Source organism: Fulmarus glacialis, unplaced genomic scaffold (genome assembly GCF_000690835.1).
Source record: "Fulmarus glacialis isolate BGI_N327 unplaced genomic scaffold, ASM69083v1 scaffold323, whole genome shotgun sequence".
Taxonomy (NCBI): domain Eukaryota; kingdom Metazoa; phylum Chordata; class Aves; order Procellariiformes; family Procellariidae; genus Fulmarus; species Fulmarus glacialis.
Window position 1 is genome coordinate 790 of NW_009202007.1, and position 20,358 is coordinate 21,147.

General features: G+C 39.4%; 1 protein-coding gene across 1 annotated transcript; it reads right to left on the reverse strand.

The window, feature by feature from the left end:
• Positions 1 to 366: 366 nt before the first annotated feature.
• Positions 367 to 19,846, reverse strand: CHAF1B (chromatin assembly factor 1, subunit B (p60)). Its single transcript, XM_009574113.1, has 13 exons — positions 19,719 to 19,846; positions 15,778 to 15,910; positions 14,927 to 15,044; positions 13,267 to 13,370; positions 10,902 to 10,998; positions 9,116 to 9,200; positions 8,011 to 8,104; positions 7,311 to 7,380; positions 7,133 to 7,224; positions 4,919 to 5,081; positions 3,336 to 3,758; positions 1,742 to 1,833; positions 367 to 1,234 (listed from the first exon to the last, which is right to left on the reverse strand). The coding sequence occupies exons 1-13, from the start codon at positions 19,842 to 19,844 to the stop codon at positions 1,113 to 1,115; spliced, it is 1,719 nt and encodes a 572-aa protein (XP_009572408.1). The 5' UTR covers positions 19,845 to 19,846; the 3' UTR covers positions 367 to 1,112.
• Positions 19,847 to 20,358: the final 512 nt, after the last annotated feature.

The window sequence follows — 20,358 nt, forward strand, 5'->3', positions numbered from 1 at the left end:
CTTTAAAACTTCTACATGCTACTATCAGCTAGAATGACTATTCACATTTTAAGAATTATCTTACTTTTTAAAAACAATTACCTGATGTTAAAGAAAATGAAGTGGACAAGCTCAGAATACTGTGGCTGAGCATTCTACTTCTCGAGGCTAAGTCTGCACACCATGGAAAATCGAATGTAGTGATTTTCAAATATTTTGGTCTCATTGTTTTCAATCTGCATGTCTTAGTTCAATTACATAGCAAGTATTAAATGCTAAAAAGAAATGAACTTTTAGAAGCTTAATATATACTGGATTTATATTTTATTGGCTAAGGGATTTAAGATTTGGAAAAATGAAAAGGAGGAAACTTCTAATGTATATGCTCAAATCCTGCTGCCTCAGGAAAATCTCATGTCTGCATTTTTTTTAAATACAGAAACTAAACAATTAAGAACTTTCTTCCGTTGTTTAATGCTTGTAATAGGTCTTCAGGGGGTTTCTTCCTTTTGCTTTCTTGTTTCTTGCAGTTACAAGTTCTGATTTCTGTTTCAATCATATCAGTCATACTGTATGCTGCTGCATTCAGAGCATTTGAACATCAGCTTCCATTCCACGTGTACTGGAGAGCATGAATTATTTTGCACATTGCTAAACATATAAGCCGAGATGCTTGAATGAAACTGTTTCTTTTTTTTTTTGTCTTAAATCATATTAAATCATTATGATTAAGTCCTTAGAAATTCAATTCTTTTGCCAGACAGGTTGCTGGAAGACATAATACTTTATAAACATCAATTTAGGGACTTTGATGGAGACTCTTAAGTTCCTGCATGGCTTTTCAATACCCAGATTTCCCCGATTTCCTTAAGCTGTGAAGTTTCTTGAAGAATGCTGTCTTCAAGAAGTAGAAACGCACTTAGAAGTCACTTCCCAACGATTTCCTCTTCTGCAAAGCTACATTCCTGAAACCTGTGTCTTCTACTGCCAGCTTCTTTCTTCACAGCACTACGTCAAATATGCATATGGTACTTTAATGGGAATTGAGGCTTTAACATTTGCAAAAAGAAATGCACTCTCAGATATAGCTGCATCACCTTCAGACTGTGAAGAGTCTACTAAAAGCTTAGCCTTTATTTGTTTGAATCGCAGCTGATTTGATCTTCAGCAGACGTAGAAAGAGACATTTCCTCAGTTCTAGGACGTTTTGATGCTGGGGGATTTTGAAGACTGTCATCAAATGGTAATGGCCTCTCTGAAAACAGGCAGATAGGAAAATCATTTAAGCTAAGTAAATCCAGATTAAGAAAGTAAATTGGTTTGCTGAATTCACAAACAATTCAGCACTCACCAAAAAAAAACCAACCCTGATTTGAAAGTCCAGCATCTGAAACAATGATCTGCTTAAAGTACAAGGGTCTTTAAAACTCATCTGTAGGACCTGGAGGACATTACATCCAAGTGAATTTACTCTTCTTGGTTTCAGTGTCAGCTAATGCACCCATTACTACAAAAACTGTAGTGACATATTGTCACATAAGCAGCTGCCCAAGAGCAACCACAGTGACAACATATTTCATATTGTCAAAAGCACCTTTCAAACACACCAAGACAATGAAGAAGCTTTAGAATCTGCAACTAGGTTTAGGTTTGTGCTTGACTGTGCTTGTGTTATAAGCTTACAGCTTATTACAGAAGTCTATCATGGAAAGAACTGATTGGCAAAAGACTTTGCTGGGTATTAATAGCCGCAAAAGCTTACCATGTTCCTGTTCTGAGGAAGGAGGTATAGGAACTGTATCTGTATATGCAGAGGTTGGCGTATCTGGCTTCAGTGGAATCAAGTTTACTCTCCTTTAAAAGAGCAGAAACAGTTCAATTGCTTTAAAGCCATCATTTCCACAAATACTTTATTTAAAGATTTACTTCAGATAGAATTAGTTAAATTTAAATGTAGTTTAGATATATTTTACTGTGCATTTTTTCTTCTTGTTACATGTTGAATAGAGCATTTTTCAGAAATACTTTAAATACCACTAGTGATCTTTTCCACTAGAAAGTACTTTTGCATATGTTATATGTGGCACAATGCTTGATATTCACCTTCAGAGCACAGTATCTTGGTCAAATATTTTAAAATTAAAACTGGCTGCAAAGACAAGGATTTTAACCTGTTTCTTGGCACCTGGTAAGGCTTCCAGTTCCACTGGAAGAGCTTACTATTCCCTAGCCCTGTCCATGTTAACACTTTAGATTCATAAAGCTCTAGGGAATTCTTTTGCCCACTGAGGTCCACTAAAAACTACTGTAAATCTGTTTTCTTCTGCTAAATCTCTTCTGGATGGCACTTAAAAATTAAGCACAAAAGCAGCAAAGGATTGAACCATTAAAAAAAAAAAAGTCTTACAAGTAGCACCATGCATGCTACTACAAGATAACACTCATGGCATAATCAGTTGATATGATTACATATAGTTTCTCTCTCTCTCTCAAAAAGAAAAAAATTATCTCCATCAGTCACCTCACCCTCCAGGCAAAAATCACTTTCAGCTACCTACAACACTTTGACTTGTTAGTTCCAGTACAGATGAACATTGGTATGTAGAAAGCCATCATCTCCAAGATTCTCCTTTGCAGTTGTTGATGAAATCCACTATCCTGCTTTCTTGTTCACCACTTCCTCCCTAGCCACCTACTAATTAAAACATTCCTATGAAAAGTTATAATAATCTCCTTTAATTATAAAATAGTTTTGTTTTGCTGACAAGGTCTAGATCTCTAATCGCATGGCTGTCTCCTTACTTTGCACATCAGCTCAGGATCTCATATTGCAGGCTGTTTGACAATCAACACATGGATTACAGGCAATTTCTTAAAAACCTAGTTTTTCAGTTTAGGAAATGACCTCCATCAATGCATTAAGTCCCACGCCCATGACTATGCACACTGAGGGCCTGTCTAGACTTGCACTCTTTACTTCTTAAAATATTTCTTGTCAGAAGAGTCTTTAAATAGCTCTTGTCAGTTGAAGGCTTCAAGTACCATCTTTGTACAGAAAATGGGACCTGAAGACAGACATGTGTTGCTGCCATATGGACAAGGTTTAACAGTCAGGTTAACTTTGCTACTGCTTCACATTTCAGACAGAAATATAAAAGCTGTACATTTAGGATTCAGGACACATTTTGACCTTTCAGTTGCAGTACAACTGGAACAGAAAGTTGCATGTCAAGACAGCTACCCCCAAGACACAGGGCTGGGAATTTACGTCTAAACTCCAACCCTTCAAATGCAGCACAAGCACAGCTTGTCTTGGCCTTTGTATTTATGACTGGAAACGGCAATATAAATCTCACCTTGGCGTCTTGCTCCATGCTTGTAAAGTGTTGAGAGTAATCCTCCTGGGCTGGTTTACTTTAGTGCTCTGGCTGGCTGGCTGGCTGATTTTCCTCTCGTCTGAGGATGAGACTGGAACATTTTTTATGCCAGCAGGTGTGGAAGGCAAGTCCTTACCGGCAGCTGTGGGTGTTCTAGGTTGGAGGGTGGGAGTGCTGGGATCAGTGGCCCTGCTGGGAGGAGTCCCCTCTGTCAGCCTAGAGCCTGGGGAAATGACTTTGTGCAACTGGCTCTTTTTCACTTTCTTCTCTGTTGCACCAGAAGTCCTAACATTTATCTGTGGCTTCTCCTTCAATGGTATTCCCAGTTCATCCTTCTCAAAGGTAACAAATGAACAGTATCCATCCGTGGAAGAAATAGCAAGAAAGGCTCCATCACTGGACCTATTTGTGATGTGGTTTTTTTCCATTAAGAGGAAAGGTCAGAAATTTTCTTCAACCCTCACCCCCCCATCTATAACACATGCTGTATCTGTCTTTTCCTCCTCCCTTCCCCAAGTACATGTATACATTTAAATAAAACTGCAGTCAAGTGAAAGACATCCAATCCAAATGAACAAAAGATCTTAAATTCTGGCCTTTGCATCTAATTTAATCTCTCTGCTGCTGTCTGTGATCACCCGTAACATGCTGCTGCCAGCACCTGCATGCATTTGAGCTGGCACAAAGCATGGTTCAACTGCAGGTACACAAATCTTCAGCCATGGTTTCTGAAATATTGCTGAACTCTCCTCATTCAGACCAGCAGAGCAGTTCAAGCTCTTTGGCTGTGCTCCTTGTGCTAAGTAGAGGCAATGCTCAGAATCACTGTGGTGCTCACCTGAATGAGCCCTGGGTGCTCATTTCACCAAGTAATGTCTATCACTGATTAAAACCACTTGATTTTCTACTCCCTTCCACTCCCCTCCTCCTCTTTGCATACAATGGTTTTCACAGTGTCTGAGCATCAATTATAACTTCTCAAAAAGAGGCCTCCATGTGGTCCCCAGCTTAGGTATACTGGCTAGAAAGGCATAAGAGAAGAAGCCTTGTCCAGCAGAGGGGTGTATCCTGATTTCAAGACTTGGGTTCAATTTGCAGCTCCAGTTCTGACTCCCCACATCAAGTCAGATAAATTACTTCATCCCATACATGAAGAATCACTAAGTAGAATTGTGCAGATAAAGCAGAATTTGGCTAGGATACAGACATCTGAACTCAGAGAGATGACTTTCAAAACCTCCGAATAACTTCATTATTACTAGTTACACTGCCTGAACAATGAGTACTTTTCATGGGCACCCAACACGTTAGCTTTCATAAAAACTTTCATCTGCTTGTCCTCAGGGTGCTTGCACCTTGTTTCCCAACCAATAAAAGAACCGTAATTATCCGGTTTACAGGGCAAAAAAGAGGCAGCTTGCTGTTCAGACACTGTGATGACAGTGACCACATCTGTCATAAACGAAACATAAAAATAAAGCAAGACACAAGACGTGCAGAACTTCAATATGTAAAAGGACATTTCCATCACAACAAATCTTAACAATATAACAATTACCTACCATGAAATGTCACTCAGGGTGTGATAATGTATGTTAGAAACATAACCAAAGGGGAAGGACTGCTCAGTATCACAAAAAAGCACAGAATCTTCCGAAGCAACAGCAAACACTAATCGATAGGGCAGATTAAATAGAGAAGGAGCTGATTTCTGACTGATTTCATCTAGAATGCAAAGAAATGAACATATTGAGAATTCTCTCTTGTATTCATTGCAAGGTAGTAACTGCACTAGCTTAGTCATGAATCTAAATAAAAATTTCATTATTAATCAGTATCAAGATAATGGCTGAGAAGACAGCACTTCTATAAAATGTAATGTCAAGCACTAACATTTCTGTTGCCTGAAGTTTGCCCTCTATTGTCTTAGCCTAAGACAGAGAAATTGGCAGAAGTTTTGTCCATCCAGATTGCTATTATTTTGTTTTGTAAAGTTTGCCATATATTTTCCAGCTGAAATTTTTCAGCATATTTATATGCCCTTTAGTATAAAAGTCCAAACAAACACACCTTAGGAGGATATAGTGTAAATGAAGGTCACAACAAATTTATACCACCACATATATTCTGTATGACTCAGTCAAAACAATGGATTTATCTCTATTTCTGTTATCTTGGGTTCAGCCCCTAGCTAGTCTTATCATTGCAACATTAGTTCTTTGTAAGGGCAGATGATTCCAACTTCCACTGGAAGCTGAGCGCTAGCTAGCTGCTTTCAGAAATTCCTAGTATACAGAGCTCCTGTTCAGCTCTACAATGATTATGGAAGTTATGCACTGAAACAGACAGGCCACTAACATTAACATAAGGTAAGGTAAGATTTCTAGACTATCATAGATTTTCACTTTTCTGGGTGTATGTTGCAGAAAGTAAACACTCCGTTTAGAGGAGTGTGCTGCTTTTGGCTGGGATAAAGTTAATTGTCTTCATAGTAGCTAGTATAGGGCTATGTTTTGGATTTGTGCTGAAAACAGCGTTAATAACACAGGGGTGTTTTAGTTACTGCTGAGCAGTGCTTACACAGAGTCAAGGCCTTTTCTGCTCCTCACACCACCCCACCAGCGAGTAGGCTGGGGGTGCACAAAAAGCTGGGAGGGGACACAGCCGCGACGGCTGACCCCAACTGACCACAGGGATATTCCATACCATATGACGTCATGCTCAGCACATAAAGCTGGGGGAAGAAGAAGGAAGGGGGGACATTCGGAGTGATGGGATTTGTCTTCCCAAGTCACCATTATGCGTGCTGGAGCCCTGCTTGCCCATGGGAAGTAGTGAATGAATTCCTTGTTTTGCTTTGCTTGCGCCCACAGCTTTTGCTTTACCTGTTAAACTGTCTTTAGCTCAACCCATGAATTTTCTCACTTTTACTCTTGCGATTCTCTCCCCCATCCCACCAGGGCGGAGTGAGCAAGCGGCGTGGTGGTGCTTAGTTGCTTAGTGGGGTTAAACAATGACAAAGAGCTACAGAGACCAATAGCAGACACTCATCTCCTTACTTTGCAACACACCATTACAATGGATCTAAAGATTATGATGAAAATACAGAACACAACAACAAGTAATCTCTAAATCCTGTAAGGAATACTACAGATTGAACCTCTAAAGAAAGGAGCAAAGCTCTGCCTTTTCACCAGAGTAAGATCAGTCTTGTTAAAATATAAACACTCCTGGATGCGCTGGGTTCACGATAAGGCTGGATTTCAATCTCCAGGTAAGTTCTCATGCTTCTCATAACTTCATACAATCCTTTCCCCACATCAGAACTTCTGTTCTGGCCAGTAACACCAGCACTGCTTCAGGTTTGGCTTCCTTGAATAAACAGCAATGGGTGTTGCAAACTACACCAACTCTCTGCTGCTTCTGTGATCTGGGTAGTTGAGACTAACAGAAAATATTTCACTGGGGTGCTCCTTTAGTGCTAAGCCAAGTTATTTACTTTCACTCATAAAATGGTTAAAAGTTAAAGAAAAATATTAAACAGTGTTTCTGTAGCCTAAGAGGCCAAGTAAGAACATTTATCTAGTATATCAAAAGCTACTCACAAGGTACTTAAGGTGAATTCAAGGTCTTAGAATCAGGAAACAGCTTCTAAGATGTGGTACAACACTATCTTAACGGAATGTTAAAAGGCCAGGGCATAAAACAGTAAACAGCTACACTGGCCTTTTCACATATTTGCTATAAAATCATACTCCCTGAAGGATTTACAGTACCTTTATTAAATGCTCGTCTCAACTCAAAGTAGACTGGGCAGCAGCGAACAGCAAGAGTTGCCTTTCCAGGACATGGCAGGTGACCCACAGGCCTTTTATAAAGAATCAGTATTTCAGAAAACAGCATTTCCTTTTTTTTTTTTAAATAAAAAGATATTTTGATCTTATTAAACTCTACCTTTTAAGATTGTTTCTGGAGAAAATATATGTAGTGTTTGTTACATTTTCTCCTGATTCAACACAGCCAGCTGCAAAAATAAAGGTTAAAACATTACGCATCAACTCAAAAAGGTACTGAGTACACACTTTACGTCCATAAACATTCTACTTCTCAGGAATTAGGCTTGTCAGTTGGACAAGAGCTGTGCAATCTGAACACAACTTAAAAAGGCATCCCATGTATTTATTTAGTGCTGGTTTTGTTTGCCTTATATACTTCCCCCTCAAAGCTTCTTTTTGATGTTGCCAGACATCTATAAAAGCAGTGCTTATATGGGCAAACTGATCCCCTCCTTGCAATGTTATTTTTGCTATGACTGCAGAATGTTCTTAAGAAAGGGTACAAACAAAGAGAGACCAGCCAAAAGAAACCACTCATTATTCTTCACTTCTATCTTAACAGAGCTGTGTTGTTGCAATTTACATGTTTCAGTTCAGAAAAATGCTGTAAGTATAATTTTTATCACAGGAGAAAGTTGATGTTGCAGACTGCTAATGGAAGAGTGTTGTGGGGTTTCTGTTTTCTTCAACAGGAAGAACGAGGAATGGCATAATTAAGATAAATAAGCATCCCCTAGCAGTCTGAAAGCAATCTTGATGCACATCCAAACTAGAGCATAAAAGATACAATGTAAGTTATAGTAGACTTTCTTACACACCTGGAGTGAGTAAATAGGAGCCATCAGGAGTAAAACTGAGCCTGCGGAAAAATGACTTCATACTGTCATCATGAAACATCCGATAGCTCCTAGCCTGGAACATTGAAAACATGATTGTGTAAAGTGCCATGAACGTGTCAGCTGGAATTCAAGTGAGAAAAACCATCCAGTTGTACAACCCAACCTGATGGAATTTTTAAAATAAAAGATAAATGTTTTAAAAACCATGGCTCTTTCAAACTCACTTTCTGCTGTGCTATAAATTCTTCACAGCTAAGAAAAACAGTCCTTGATCCCTCTTCAGCTACTAATCAAAACACTCCAAGAGCAGTCACATTAGACCAGTAATCAAAAAATAGTAATAACTTGGAGAACAACATTATTTAACAGTCAACGTAAAAGCCTGTTCTTTAGGCATTTAATTTTAACTTTAGTCTTAGAGGTTTAAAGAGAACTTCCATAACGGCAAAACACACTCTCTCAGGCCTGTTCTTTAGTCTCTATAAAACTGTTACAAATGTTTTCACAAAAAAAGAAAAGGAATAGAAGGAATTAAAAAGGTTATAGCCAGCTTGGAGGTGTTATTTTACTATCACTTAGAACTATTTGGGGGGAAAAAAGCTCTTTGTTTTCCCTCTTAGGGTTAGAGAGAATTTCCTAAATTTTCACTAATTCGTATTTTTCCTAAGAATCAGACTACCTTTTTGAAAATTTCAGGCTACTGACTTTAAAATATTATTGCTATGTATCATCCATTAACAAACTTACAGCTACTGACAGACATTTGAAGTTTTTCTTATTAAGAATTCACTATGCATACTACTTTTTCCACGCTATTTTTAACATTTACAACCAAAGACATTGTGTAACTACTTTAATCAGCTGAACTTGCAAGTTGTTCTTTCTTAGTCATTTCTACAATGCTTGAGGAAACCTGAAGCGGTCTCTATTTACAAAATGCAAAGGTGAGATAGAGACAAAAATATCTGATATACAGATTACTTGAATGGAAAATATTTGCCCCTTTGGTTTCATAGGATAGAACAACTCATATAAAATAGCACCCAGCGCATTCTCCAGTACCATTAGTAGCAGAACAACGTACCTCTCCTTCAGCTCCTGATCCGGATGGCATCTTGGTAACATTGAATGCTACACGCTTGGTTTGTGTGTTGTATACCCGCAGGACCCTACGTGGTGGAGAGCACAGTTAGCTATGAACAGCTTCCTTTCATCCCAAGTTTCACACAGCACCACAGCACCTCACTTCTCAGTCAGGACTGCCAAATATAAATGACAATCACACATTAATTATAACTCTCTTCATGAGACCCCACCGGGTGGACATGTTTTGATGGCTAAATAACCAATGAATCACTGACAATTATTTGACTCAAAAAGGTTTGTGAAGTACCAGCATATGCATTTGTGGAGGAATGAGGGAATTAGTGGACAGTGAACAGCCACGCCATTCCTACCTGTGCTGCAGTAGCCATTATGTTCCTGTGGAGTGGGAACTCACCTCAAAGACAATTAGCTACATCTCTATGCTTCAGTTTCCTTTGGAATAAATGAAAACTGGAGTACGTCTCTGTACAGAACGCTGGAACTCCCCTGACTTCATCTCACTAAAACAGTAGGTAGCCTAAGCAAACCCAACTGCTCGTCCCACCACCCCTCCCTTCTGCCAGCTCTGATCTTCACCAAGTTATGCTGGTTTGTTAGGCTGGCAGAAAACCAATGTAACACAAAAACCAGACAGCCTTCTGCTGATTTAAGGTGCTGAAACAGCTCCACAGAGTCCTGGACAGAGTTAGGAAGAGAAAATAGAAGGCGAGGCTGTGGCAGACAGCTGGAGACAGTTGTGGAACTCCTGGCTCTGGATGTCATACAGCTAAGCTGGTCTGCCAAAAGGGGGAAGAGGTGTCCCCACCCTGGGCTGGTGAGTACCCAGTCATAGCAACGGTCCTGGCTCCTGTTAGATCCCTGCTGAGCAAATGCTATTCACTAACCTTGCAGAAAAGTGTCTTAAACCTGAGGGGGTGGGAGATTTCCCCTCTTCAGATTTCTTCATGCCCTCACTTGCGACTTCACTCCAAGAAAAACTTGTGCATCATTCTATTACTTGTGTTTCACTGCTGTTCATTTTAATAAAGGCACACAAATCTCACATAACTGATTATCAGAGGGCAGAGGCTCGTAATGACCTAGTCGCCATTAACTTACCATTTTTCTGAGCCTATTGCAAATCTTAAATCAAAACTACTTTTCCACTATTACAGCAATTTTCTTTGCAGCGGGTGCCAGATGACATGCATTTATTAGCCAGCTGTGAACCCTTCAGAGCAGCACACATGCCCTGAACAGTTTAAGCTCAACTCAAAGTTCTGACAAGGGCCAAGTTTATGAAGTGTGTGTTTTGCTTTCCCAATGACATCACTTACAAAACTGTTGGCAATGGAGGGAGCAAGAGAGCAAAAGAAAGATATCAGTGGAAAAACATTTTAACTGATTTCTTAACCTGTTTATATCTTTCTGTAAAATGACAAAGATTAACTTATTAGCTCATTAACAACCAGAGAATGCAGCACTCTTAAGATGTATTTGGTATTTCTAATGACCAATACCATGAAAACTTATTTCCTGAAGAAAAGTTTCTACACAAGTTTATGTAAGCTTATTTGCTGCTTAGAAAGGACACTCAGACTTTAGGAATCATTTACCACAAGCAAAAGATTAACTAAAGTATCATTTTAATTTCACATCAACCTTCTTACAGAACAATCTGAATAAAATGAAAAGAAAAGTCACATTTATCCCACACACTTGCTTTTAATTCATCCTCAAGTAAGAAAGAACACTAAGGCAAAATACTTAGACCAACAGCTCACCTATCACAACTCAGAGTTGCAATGTACTGGCCTAGAGGATCCCAGGTTATTCCTTGGACATAACTCTTGTGTTCATTTAATATTGAAACCTTCTGTCCTGAAATTACAAACAGGTTCCAGATTCCAAATTCAAATGTGTTTTAAAACATTTCTTCATTTCAGAAATAAAACAAGACAAAACATTTCAAAATAATTTTTAAACACACAAACTGTTAACTTGATGGTACCTGATAAGAATATTGGAAATAGTTGTTTTATTTCTAGAATCTTCACAAGTACAGTAAATTGTGACATGCCAATTTAAGGCTTGTTCCCTACAAACTAACTCAGATAAGCAGCTTGGCTTAGGCACTCAACATGCAAGATGATATTTCAAAACAAGAAGTATTTCAAAACCTTTGTGATTTAGAAAAATTTTTTTAGGCAAGTCTATCTGTTCAACAGCTAACTGAATTTGGCTGAATACTGAGCCAGAAATTCCAGCGTTAAAACGTGACTTTCAGCTGGGGCTAGACAGCCAGGCTCTCCTATCTAGGGCTGTATAATCCCATCTATTCTGTTGAGCATGCGGTGAAAAAAATATACTACACATATGCTGACTGACACTTACACATGGGCAGCTTTCAGAAACAATTCTACAGCAGTGCTAACTCAGGTTCTTCCACAGCTTACTCTGTCATGAAGATCTCTCAAAGAGATCAGCTCCCTGACCTCACTGATGTTCCACAGTTGAATGTCTCAGATCCAAACCATTGCAATGAGGTGAAGTTACAAATAATCTCATTAAATACTTTGTTTTGAATACTAGGGACAGAGGCTTTTCTTCTATTAGTATGGTGTTGCTTTGTTGCAAATAAATACTATAAGCTGACAAGTTTCAAAGACAATAGCTCTTCAAAAAGATTACACAAACAGGGTTGAGGCTATGCTGCATAATACCCAAAGTCCTTCTGTTGCAGTATTCTGTCTCAGACAGTGGCCAACAACAGATGCCAGAGTATAAGAACAGAGCAAACATGTAATGGTATTTCTACAGGATACTATGTAAGTTGGCAACAGTTTGTACCTCAAGGACTTCTTAAGTCAGTGATGTTCTCTTTGAATGATGGCTTTTTACTATTAATTTTCTTACAGCCATTTTTTTTAAAACCATGCAACCTTTTAACCTGGGTATTACTGGAAACTATCCTTGAAACTCTTTCCTTCAGTGTACCTACAACTTCAATCACAAAGCCTACGCTTTCCAGTAATGGCTTCTTACTTCCAACTTACTAGTTGTCTCTCTGCCTAGAAGACACAAAATGCCCTCCATGGCATTAATTGCATGCGAAAAGAAAGCAGTGAGAATGGAAGACGTTACATATAAGTAACATATCAGCTTAAGAGGCCGTCCAGCTTTTTTTAGTAATAAGTCTAATAGATATGTCCCTTTAAAGGGACATAAAAGTCCGAGATGCAAGAGACATTTGGTCACAATGCCCCTACACATACTTATGCTCTGAACACACACACACACACACACACTCTTAATTGAACATTCATGTATTTATTGTAAAGACTTTTGGAAAGGAGTATATGTGACAGTTCAGATGGAGAGGTATTAAGCACCCAAACCAAGAACACAAAAAATGTCAGCAGCAGAACATTTGTATTTTCATGTGTGCATGCACTGAAAAATTAACCTGGATTCTACTTTATTTTTCTTCATTAGACACTAAATATTAGAAATGTGAGATAAAAGGTTAACTTTAGAGAAAGTTAAGTATTTCCACATTAAATTAAAAGTGAAAGTAATGATTACACTGCTAATAAGAAAACATTAAGCCATTGCAAAGCAACATAACCTAGCTGGTTACTACCAGAACTTCTACAGATGGGCCTTTCTTGGAGAATACAAGCAATCTCACTGCAGTGGGATGAGTATGAACAGAAGTGTTTTGCTGAATGGAATCTAAAAAAAAAGTCACATCTTGCAAAACAGAGCCTGCATCCTATACTCGCTTCCCATTTTTTACCTAGGTAGGTAGTTACCTGACACCAGTCAAGTTTTGTTTGTTTGTTGGGGTGTGGGGTGGAATACGTAATACACAAGCTGCATGTGTAGGAGTTTGGGGGGAAAAAAACATTGGGTAAAGTTTACTTCCTGAATACTCCAAGGTGAAGAGATTACTTACATGAATGAAGAGATTACTTACGTGTAAATTTTGCTGGCCTGAGGGTATCTTTATATGCTGGCTATCTGCCTCACAATCCCAGAAGTCTAGCAATTAAGTGGACTGTCCTCTCACAAAAAAAGATGCTTTCAACTCTTTTGGTAAATACCATGAGACACTTCCATCAGGACTGGAGCCACAAGTGCATTTACCTTTATGGACATCCCACATTATAGCTGTGTTATCTACAGAAGCAGATGCCATGTAATTTCCATCTGAGGTCCAACAAATATCATACACATCTTCTAAGTGGCCTCTAGAAGCCAGAAGAGAAGAAACCAATTACTAATTTAAAAATTAACAGCTGCATGTAAAAAAGTGTTTTGTACATTTTTAGGTTAAAAAAAAAAAATCAGAGACAAATAAAGTATCATTGGAGTGAAATGAACAACATGACTTTCAGCTTTTAAAAAACTTCCATATTCAGAAGGCAGTAGAACATTTTAAAATAGCACATCCTACTTCTACTCAAAATAAGCCTCCCTTTTCAACAGTTTTTAATAGACAACGAAAACACTGCATTTGAAGTAATTTATGAATTTATACCTACAGTTCTGCAAATGAAAGTTTCTAGAATTTGTACAAACAGAAAATAAAACACTACACCAAAGTAATTAGGAACTGCCACTACTGAAGAAAACTTTCCTGCATATTTATGGGTTTCATAAAAGCAGTAAACAAACATGCACACTCAGCAGAACCACATGAAACAGAAAATTAAGGTGGATTTAGATATAGTTGAACAAACATTGCAAGATATTCAGAACCACCTAGAAGGGCTCCATCAAAAACAATTTGTATTGCTTGTAGTTTGAAGACTTACCATACAGTGTGGCAACTTTAATAATAAATATTTGCACCACCAAGTTTAGGGAAGGAGGATTGCATTGGTTTGTTTGCTTGCTTTAAGAAATTAACTCTAATGTTCCTAAAGGATCATGCTGGTACTTCATGCAATCCCACTAGCACTTTTGAAACTGTTCTCACATAAACCTCAGCAGTTGCAAGGAACGTATCAGTTATGGATAGCAGTGTTATTTATTTCTCGTAAACAAGTGTAAATTCTTCATCATTTTATCAGTATAGACAGATAAAGACCAAAACTTTTAACAGATACTACACAGAAAGCAAGGCAGTTATACATATTGCTCATCCAAAATGCATTTCAGAGTCCAGAACCACTAATTTCTTTCAGTCTTCAGCTGAGAGTGAGAACAGAACACCGTTGCAGTCCAACTGCCAGCAGTGGTTTGATGCCTTAGCCACTCTCAGCTAATACTTAGACTTAGCAGGCACGGTGTGTCTATTTTATTAACCATTGTTAATTGTACACTTGAAACAAACGCTGTATAATACAGTAGATGTTCAACTGTTAAAATGAGCTAGTTGAAAAAGATTGGTTGAGCCTCACAGCTATCATCTGGCAAAATTGCATGAATCATTTAATATACTGATGCTTTTTACTTTAATAATGATCAAAATTTCCATTATAAAGCCAGTAAATAAAACTTCACATTTACTTTATACATCTCTGTGCTAAGCTTTAAGTGACTGCAAATCTCAGGAACCAATTTCAGAGCACGTCAGTTATGTCACATAAATGCCAAATCTTCTGCCTTAACAGAAGATGTAGGTTGGCACTGTATTAAAAAAAAAGTTAAAAGACAATAAAAGGATGAATATTAGAGCAAGCAAATTTTAGACAGCATTGAAGTTCGACATACACCAAACAGAAGACTGTACCAGATGATGAAAGCCACTGGGGAATCAAAAACATTGAATAGAAAACACACCCATAAAATATTAAGCTACCTTAAAGTTTTAACAACTGTCCAGTTCTCCTTGTTGAGCTGAGCTTCATCTTCATCCTGAAAGACTAATGGTTCTGATTCTTTGCTATCATTCAGCTTCCACAATAAAATAACAGCATCTGTAGAAGAAATCATATGAAGCTTCTTTCTTTCCCACTCACTGTTTTGTTAATGCATTCCATTTAGTTCAACATTACAATTATCTCACTTAAGACACATGAAAAGCAGTTCTTATTTTGTGGTGGGGAAGGGTAGGTGCTAGACTGCTTAAGCTTCCAGTGTGAGCTACTGATTTTAATCAATGAATTTTTTTATTATTATTTAATTATCTAATAAAAAAAAGATTAAGACTTAAGTGCTTAGCTTTCAATCTGCTTTTGATTAGAGCTGGCTATGGTTCTGCACTTTGGGCTTTTGAAAAATCTTCCACTAAGACAGATAACACTTGGCTCTGTCTCAGAGTGCACACGCCTATCTAATGCTGTCCTTACTGTGACTGAAGAACCGATGTGGCCCTGGACAGACAAGCCTAAATTTGCAAATTCTGCCACAGCTTCCCAGTATGACACTAGGTAATCCATTCAACCTCCCCATCTGGGAAATGGGGATAGTAATTACGTAGATCTGGAAAACATAGCCTCTCAGACACACAGCCACTAAGAAGTTATTTAGGAGCTGCGTGACATGCATTTACTAATTATAATCAGAGGGCATATGTGAGTCTAAAGCTGGAAGTGTTAGAGGGGTATGAACAAGTTCCTCTATTGGGTTTGGGTTTTCTTCCCCCCCTTCACTCACCAGATGCAAAAAGATAGCTTCTTTATATTAGCTTCATTACGCATTATTACTCACCATCTCCTCCAGATGCTAGGATCTCACCACTCGGAGAGAAGCGCACAACATTTACTGCTTTGGTATGGCGGGCGAGGTTGGACAAGAATTCCACAATTGCTTTTCCATCTGGTCCTTTTTCCACTTTCCATATCTAGTTTCAAAAGCATTACAGACCGTTTTCAGGAACAAAATGTAATATATGTATGTACCACTTCAGTAATCCACAATTTACTCCTTGGGCAGTCATTCTAAACTTATTATCTGAGACTTTCAAAGCTAAAGCTGCAGCGGCACCACAAATTTTCCCTCTATGAGCTACAGCTGTGTACTGGGTTTATGTGGCAAGGTTTTGGTAGCTGGGATGGGGGGGAAAGTCTTCAGGAGTGGCTTCTGTGAGAAGATACCAAGAGCTGCCCCCACATTGGACAGAGCCAGTTCCAGCCGGCTCCAAGACTGTCCCACCACTGGCGCCCCTGTGATAACATATTTAAGAAAGGGTAGAAAACACTACACAGCAGCTGTGAGAGAAGAGCAAGAAAAATGTGAGAAATGGCCCTGCAGACACCAGGGTCAGTGACGAAGGAGGGGAAGAGGTGCTCCAGGCGCTGGAGCAGAGATTCCCCCGCAGCCCCTGGAGAAGACCGTGGTGAGGCAGGCTGTCCCCCTGCAGCCCACGGAGGTTAATAGTGGAGCAGATATCCATGCTGAAGCCTGTGGAGGACCCCACGTCAAAGCAGGTGGATGTGCCCTGAAGGAAGCTGCAGCCCGTGGAGAGCCCACGCTGGAGCAGGCTCCTGGAAGGAGCTGTGTCCTGTGAAAAGGAGCCCATGCAGGAGCACGTTTTCTGGTAGGAACTGTGACCCCGGGGGGGACTCACGCTGGAGCACTCCATTCCTGAAGGACTGCACCCTGTGGAAAGGACCCATGTTGGAGAAGTTTGTGAAAGACTGTATCCTGTGGGAGGGACCCCACGCTGCACCAAGGGAAGAGAGTGAGGAGGAAGGAACGGCAGAGACAACGTGTGATGAACTGATCACAACCCCCATTCCCTGTCCCCCTGCGCTGCTGGGGGGGAAGGAGGTAGAGAATTCCAGAGTAAAGTTGAGCCCGGGAAGAAGGGGTGGGGGAAAGGTGTTTTTAGTTTTGTTCTTACTTCTCACTATCCTACACTGTTATTATTTGGCAATAAATTAAATTTCCCTAAGTTGAGTCTGTTTCGCCCATGACACTAGTTAGTCCTTGTCCCTGTCCTTATCTCAACCCATGAACTTTTCCACTGTATTTTCTCCCCGTCCTGTTGAGGAGGGGGAGTGACAGACTGGCTTGGTGGGCACCTGGTGGCCAGCCAAGGTCAACCCACCACAAGCTGTAATTATATTGCAGTATTTTTTTAGTCTGATGAAATATATTATTGAGTATTTCCAATAAATTAAAAAAAAAAAAATAACAACCAAACACATGACATCATTCTCTCTCCATTCATCGACAACCTCTAGTTTCAAGGGGATTCGATAAATACAATGATTCAATAATATGGAATTACAATATCTTGTTAACAAATCCGTCAACCACAAATAGTAACAGTCTGAAAACAAACCTGATTACTACTGGAGAAGAAAAACATATTAGCTCTCTTCAGAATTCTGAGCAAGTTGAAGAGTTTTGCAGTACATCCTGAAGATCAATGGATTTACCAGTTTCAAACCGATGATTTGAGCAAGCATTATAGTCATTCCAGTTCCTCACTGATCATAACCACAGCATTAAGACAGTTGCATGATATGGACACTTTTCCAGCAATGCTGGCTTAAGGAATTCCTGATCCCACTTGTTATCGATTTTGCAGGGCATAGTGATGCCACTCCTACTGCTCTACTTGTGAACCAATTCAGCCACAAGAGCAACACTGTGATGTCCCTATATTGTGGGACTAAGGCCACAGATAGCTAAATCCCCTTACATGTTTCAAATAATCTGCTCTTGGATGCAATTCAGGTCAGAAAAAAAAACCCAAACCAAAAAACCCCAACAACCAGGCCTTGATAGGAATATATCAAACAATGAAGCAGCCTGAATAAAGACCTATAATTTTGCCAGCTTTCCCTCCTTATGCAATAGTCCTCTGAAAGAAGACGTAGCAGCAGTATGTTTTATGTCGAAGAACACCAAAAATTTTCTGGTCCTAAACCATGTATATTTATAAATATGACTTAAATATATATTCAGTAACCTATATATACAGCCGAAATCCCTGAAACGCATACACTGTCAGGTAAGAAGTCAATTTGCCAGTGACACAGGGAAAAGTTTTGGCTGAGGTCCTGGAGTAAACCCCTAATTTTTAAATGACATTTATCGTCTCCAAAAGAAAGAGGCATTCCAGTCATGCACATATCATAGCAGTGACCATTCATAATAATTTGCTAATAAATACATTAATAAATACTGGCATATTTCACAAAATACTGCATTGAGGATCCTGAGGAACAAATCTGGATCCAATCCAGGCATTCCAAATTGTAAGTATAGATCTGATCTTTATAACTCAAATTGTTTGCTAAAATAGAGCATTTCCCTTTTCAGAAAAAAATGCAGCAGTAATACAAAAGAAAACCTTATTCTTTGTCTGTGCCTATTCCACATGTAATGAGACCTTATGACAATATTTTTTATTTCTTCTTTGAATATATCGCATGATGGAAGCCTGACAGAACATGAGCAGGCCCAAAAGGTAATTAAAATGTAAAATTAGCATGCAAAAACAGATAAACAGATAGACACATACACACATAGCAGAAAACTTACATGAATTTTTTGCGTTAAAGCTCATTACTAAGGAGCACAGGGAGGGTCGCAGGTTGGAACCCTTCTTTACTGCAAGATGAGTTTGAGGAACTGCGTCAAATTGAAAGGTTAGCAGTAGAGATTTTAGTAAACAAATAAACCCAATTTTTTAGAGGAAATCACCAGGCCCAGATACCAACGTGACCTACAGGAACTCAAACATGACATGAACAACCCAGCAGTGATGGGTAACCTACTCTGTTTCATTCTCAGCTCCAAAAAACAGGGGATGCAAATGTACCAGTTTTTTAGAAGTGCTCTAATGGTGCCCCCAAAAACTCTGACAACTATGTCTACCTTCCATACAGAGAAGCTGTTAGAAGAAAAATAAATTTAAAAATTGAGTAAATGTATTTCTCTGCAAAAGAAATTGTGCCTCAATTGTCCACCAACTTTATTTAAAGAGTTGACTAACATGCAGGTAAAAAGAATGTGGTTCACCCAGTGCACTCAGTTTCCCAAAGCTTTCCCACTAGGGCTAAGGCTTTTAGAGAAACCAAGAGATCACTGAACTATGGGGACAGTCCTCACGTGCATTAAGAATCTGGAAGACAGTAAACAATTGTCTGATTTTGCAAAGGTGAATCTTAGAGCCACATTTTTTGGGGCTTGTGCTATTCAACATTTTCATAAGTGATTCTCAAAAGGATGAACAACTGAGTAACAAAGTTTCCTAATACCAACACAAAATTACTGAGGAGAGTTGCATGTGAAGCTGAGTGAAAAGGGCTGTAGAAAGATCTCATACTGCTGAGTGACTACTTATAAAATAGCAGATAAAATTCAACTTTGATGAACACAAAGAAATTAAAACCAGTTGTTTCTCATTAATCCACAAGACTGTGCCCTAAATTAGCAGTTACTACTCAGGAATATCACCCAGTAGTCAACACAGGTAATTTTCAAAAAATAACAGTTCAACACTCAGCAGCAGAACTTAAGGACAGTATGCAAGGGGTACCGTCATTCCCTATATTGCTGTACAATCTCACACTTTTCCCTAAACCATTCACCACCGGTGTCACGTGCTAGCCAATAATCTCATACCTTGGATAACGAGCCATTTCATGCTCTGCACATGCTACAAAACCAAAACAAACAGGTTTGAAACTTACACGAACGGCTGTGTCCACACCTGCTGAGGCCAGTCGATTGATCTTCCCATCAGCTCCATGTTGGAAGTCTAAGCTGTAAACAGGCTCCTTATTATGCCACGCTATTTCACAAGTGATGACCTTCATATTTGCTAAAGAAAACAGAGCAAATATTGGATAAACTCTTGTTTCTTACGACTAAGGCAATTAAAGTTAGTGCAGATTTTGCAAGCACTGCAGACACATCCCGTAACAATTTCACTGCAGAAACTGACAGAAGGATGGTTCAAGGAAGACCGTTTCTAAGTACTATGATTTTTTATGGTTGAAGTTACTGCCTGGGCACTGCATGAGAAGGATAATAAAGCCATGTTTCTCAGTGGAATGAAATGGTGTGACAGAAGAGCACGGCAGGGTTACCATAAACAGAAAATCCCGAGGGCAGACACCGCAGCTTTTCCCTCTCAGGCCCCGGAGCGCGCCTGCGCTCCCTCGCCTGCCCTGGCCCTGCCCTGCCCCAGCTCCTGACGGGGGTGAACCCTCGCCGAGCAGCGCCAGACTGGCACTAGGCGCATCCATCCAGCCCTCGGGGGAACAACTGCTTCTGTACCAGCAGCCAGGCACTGAGAAGCCAAAACAAAGGAAAAGCACGAAGGCCCCG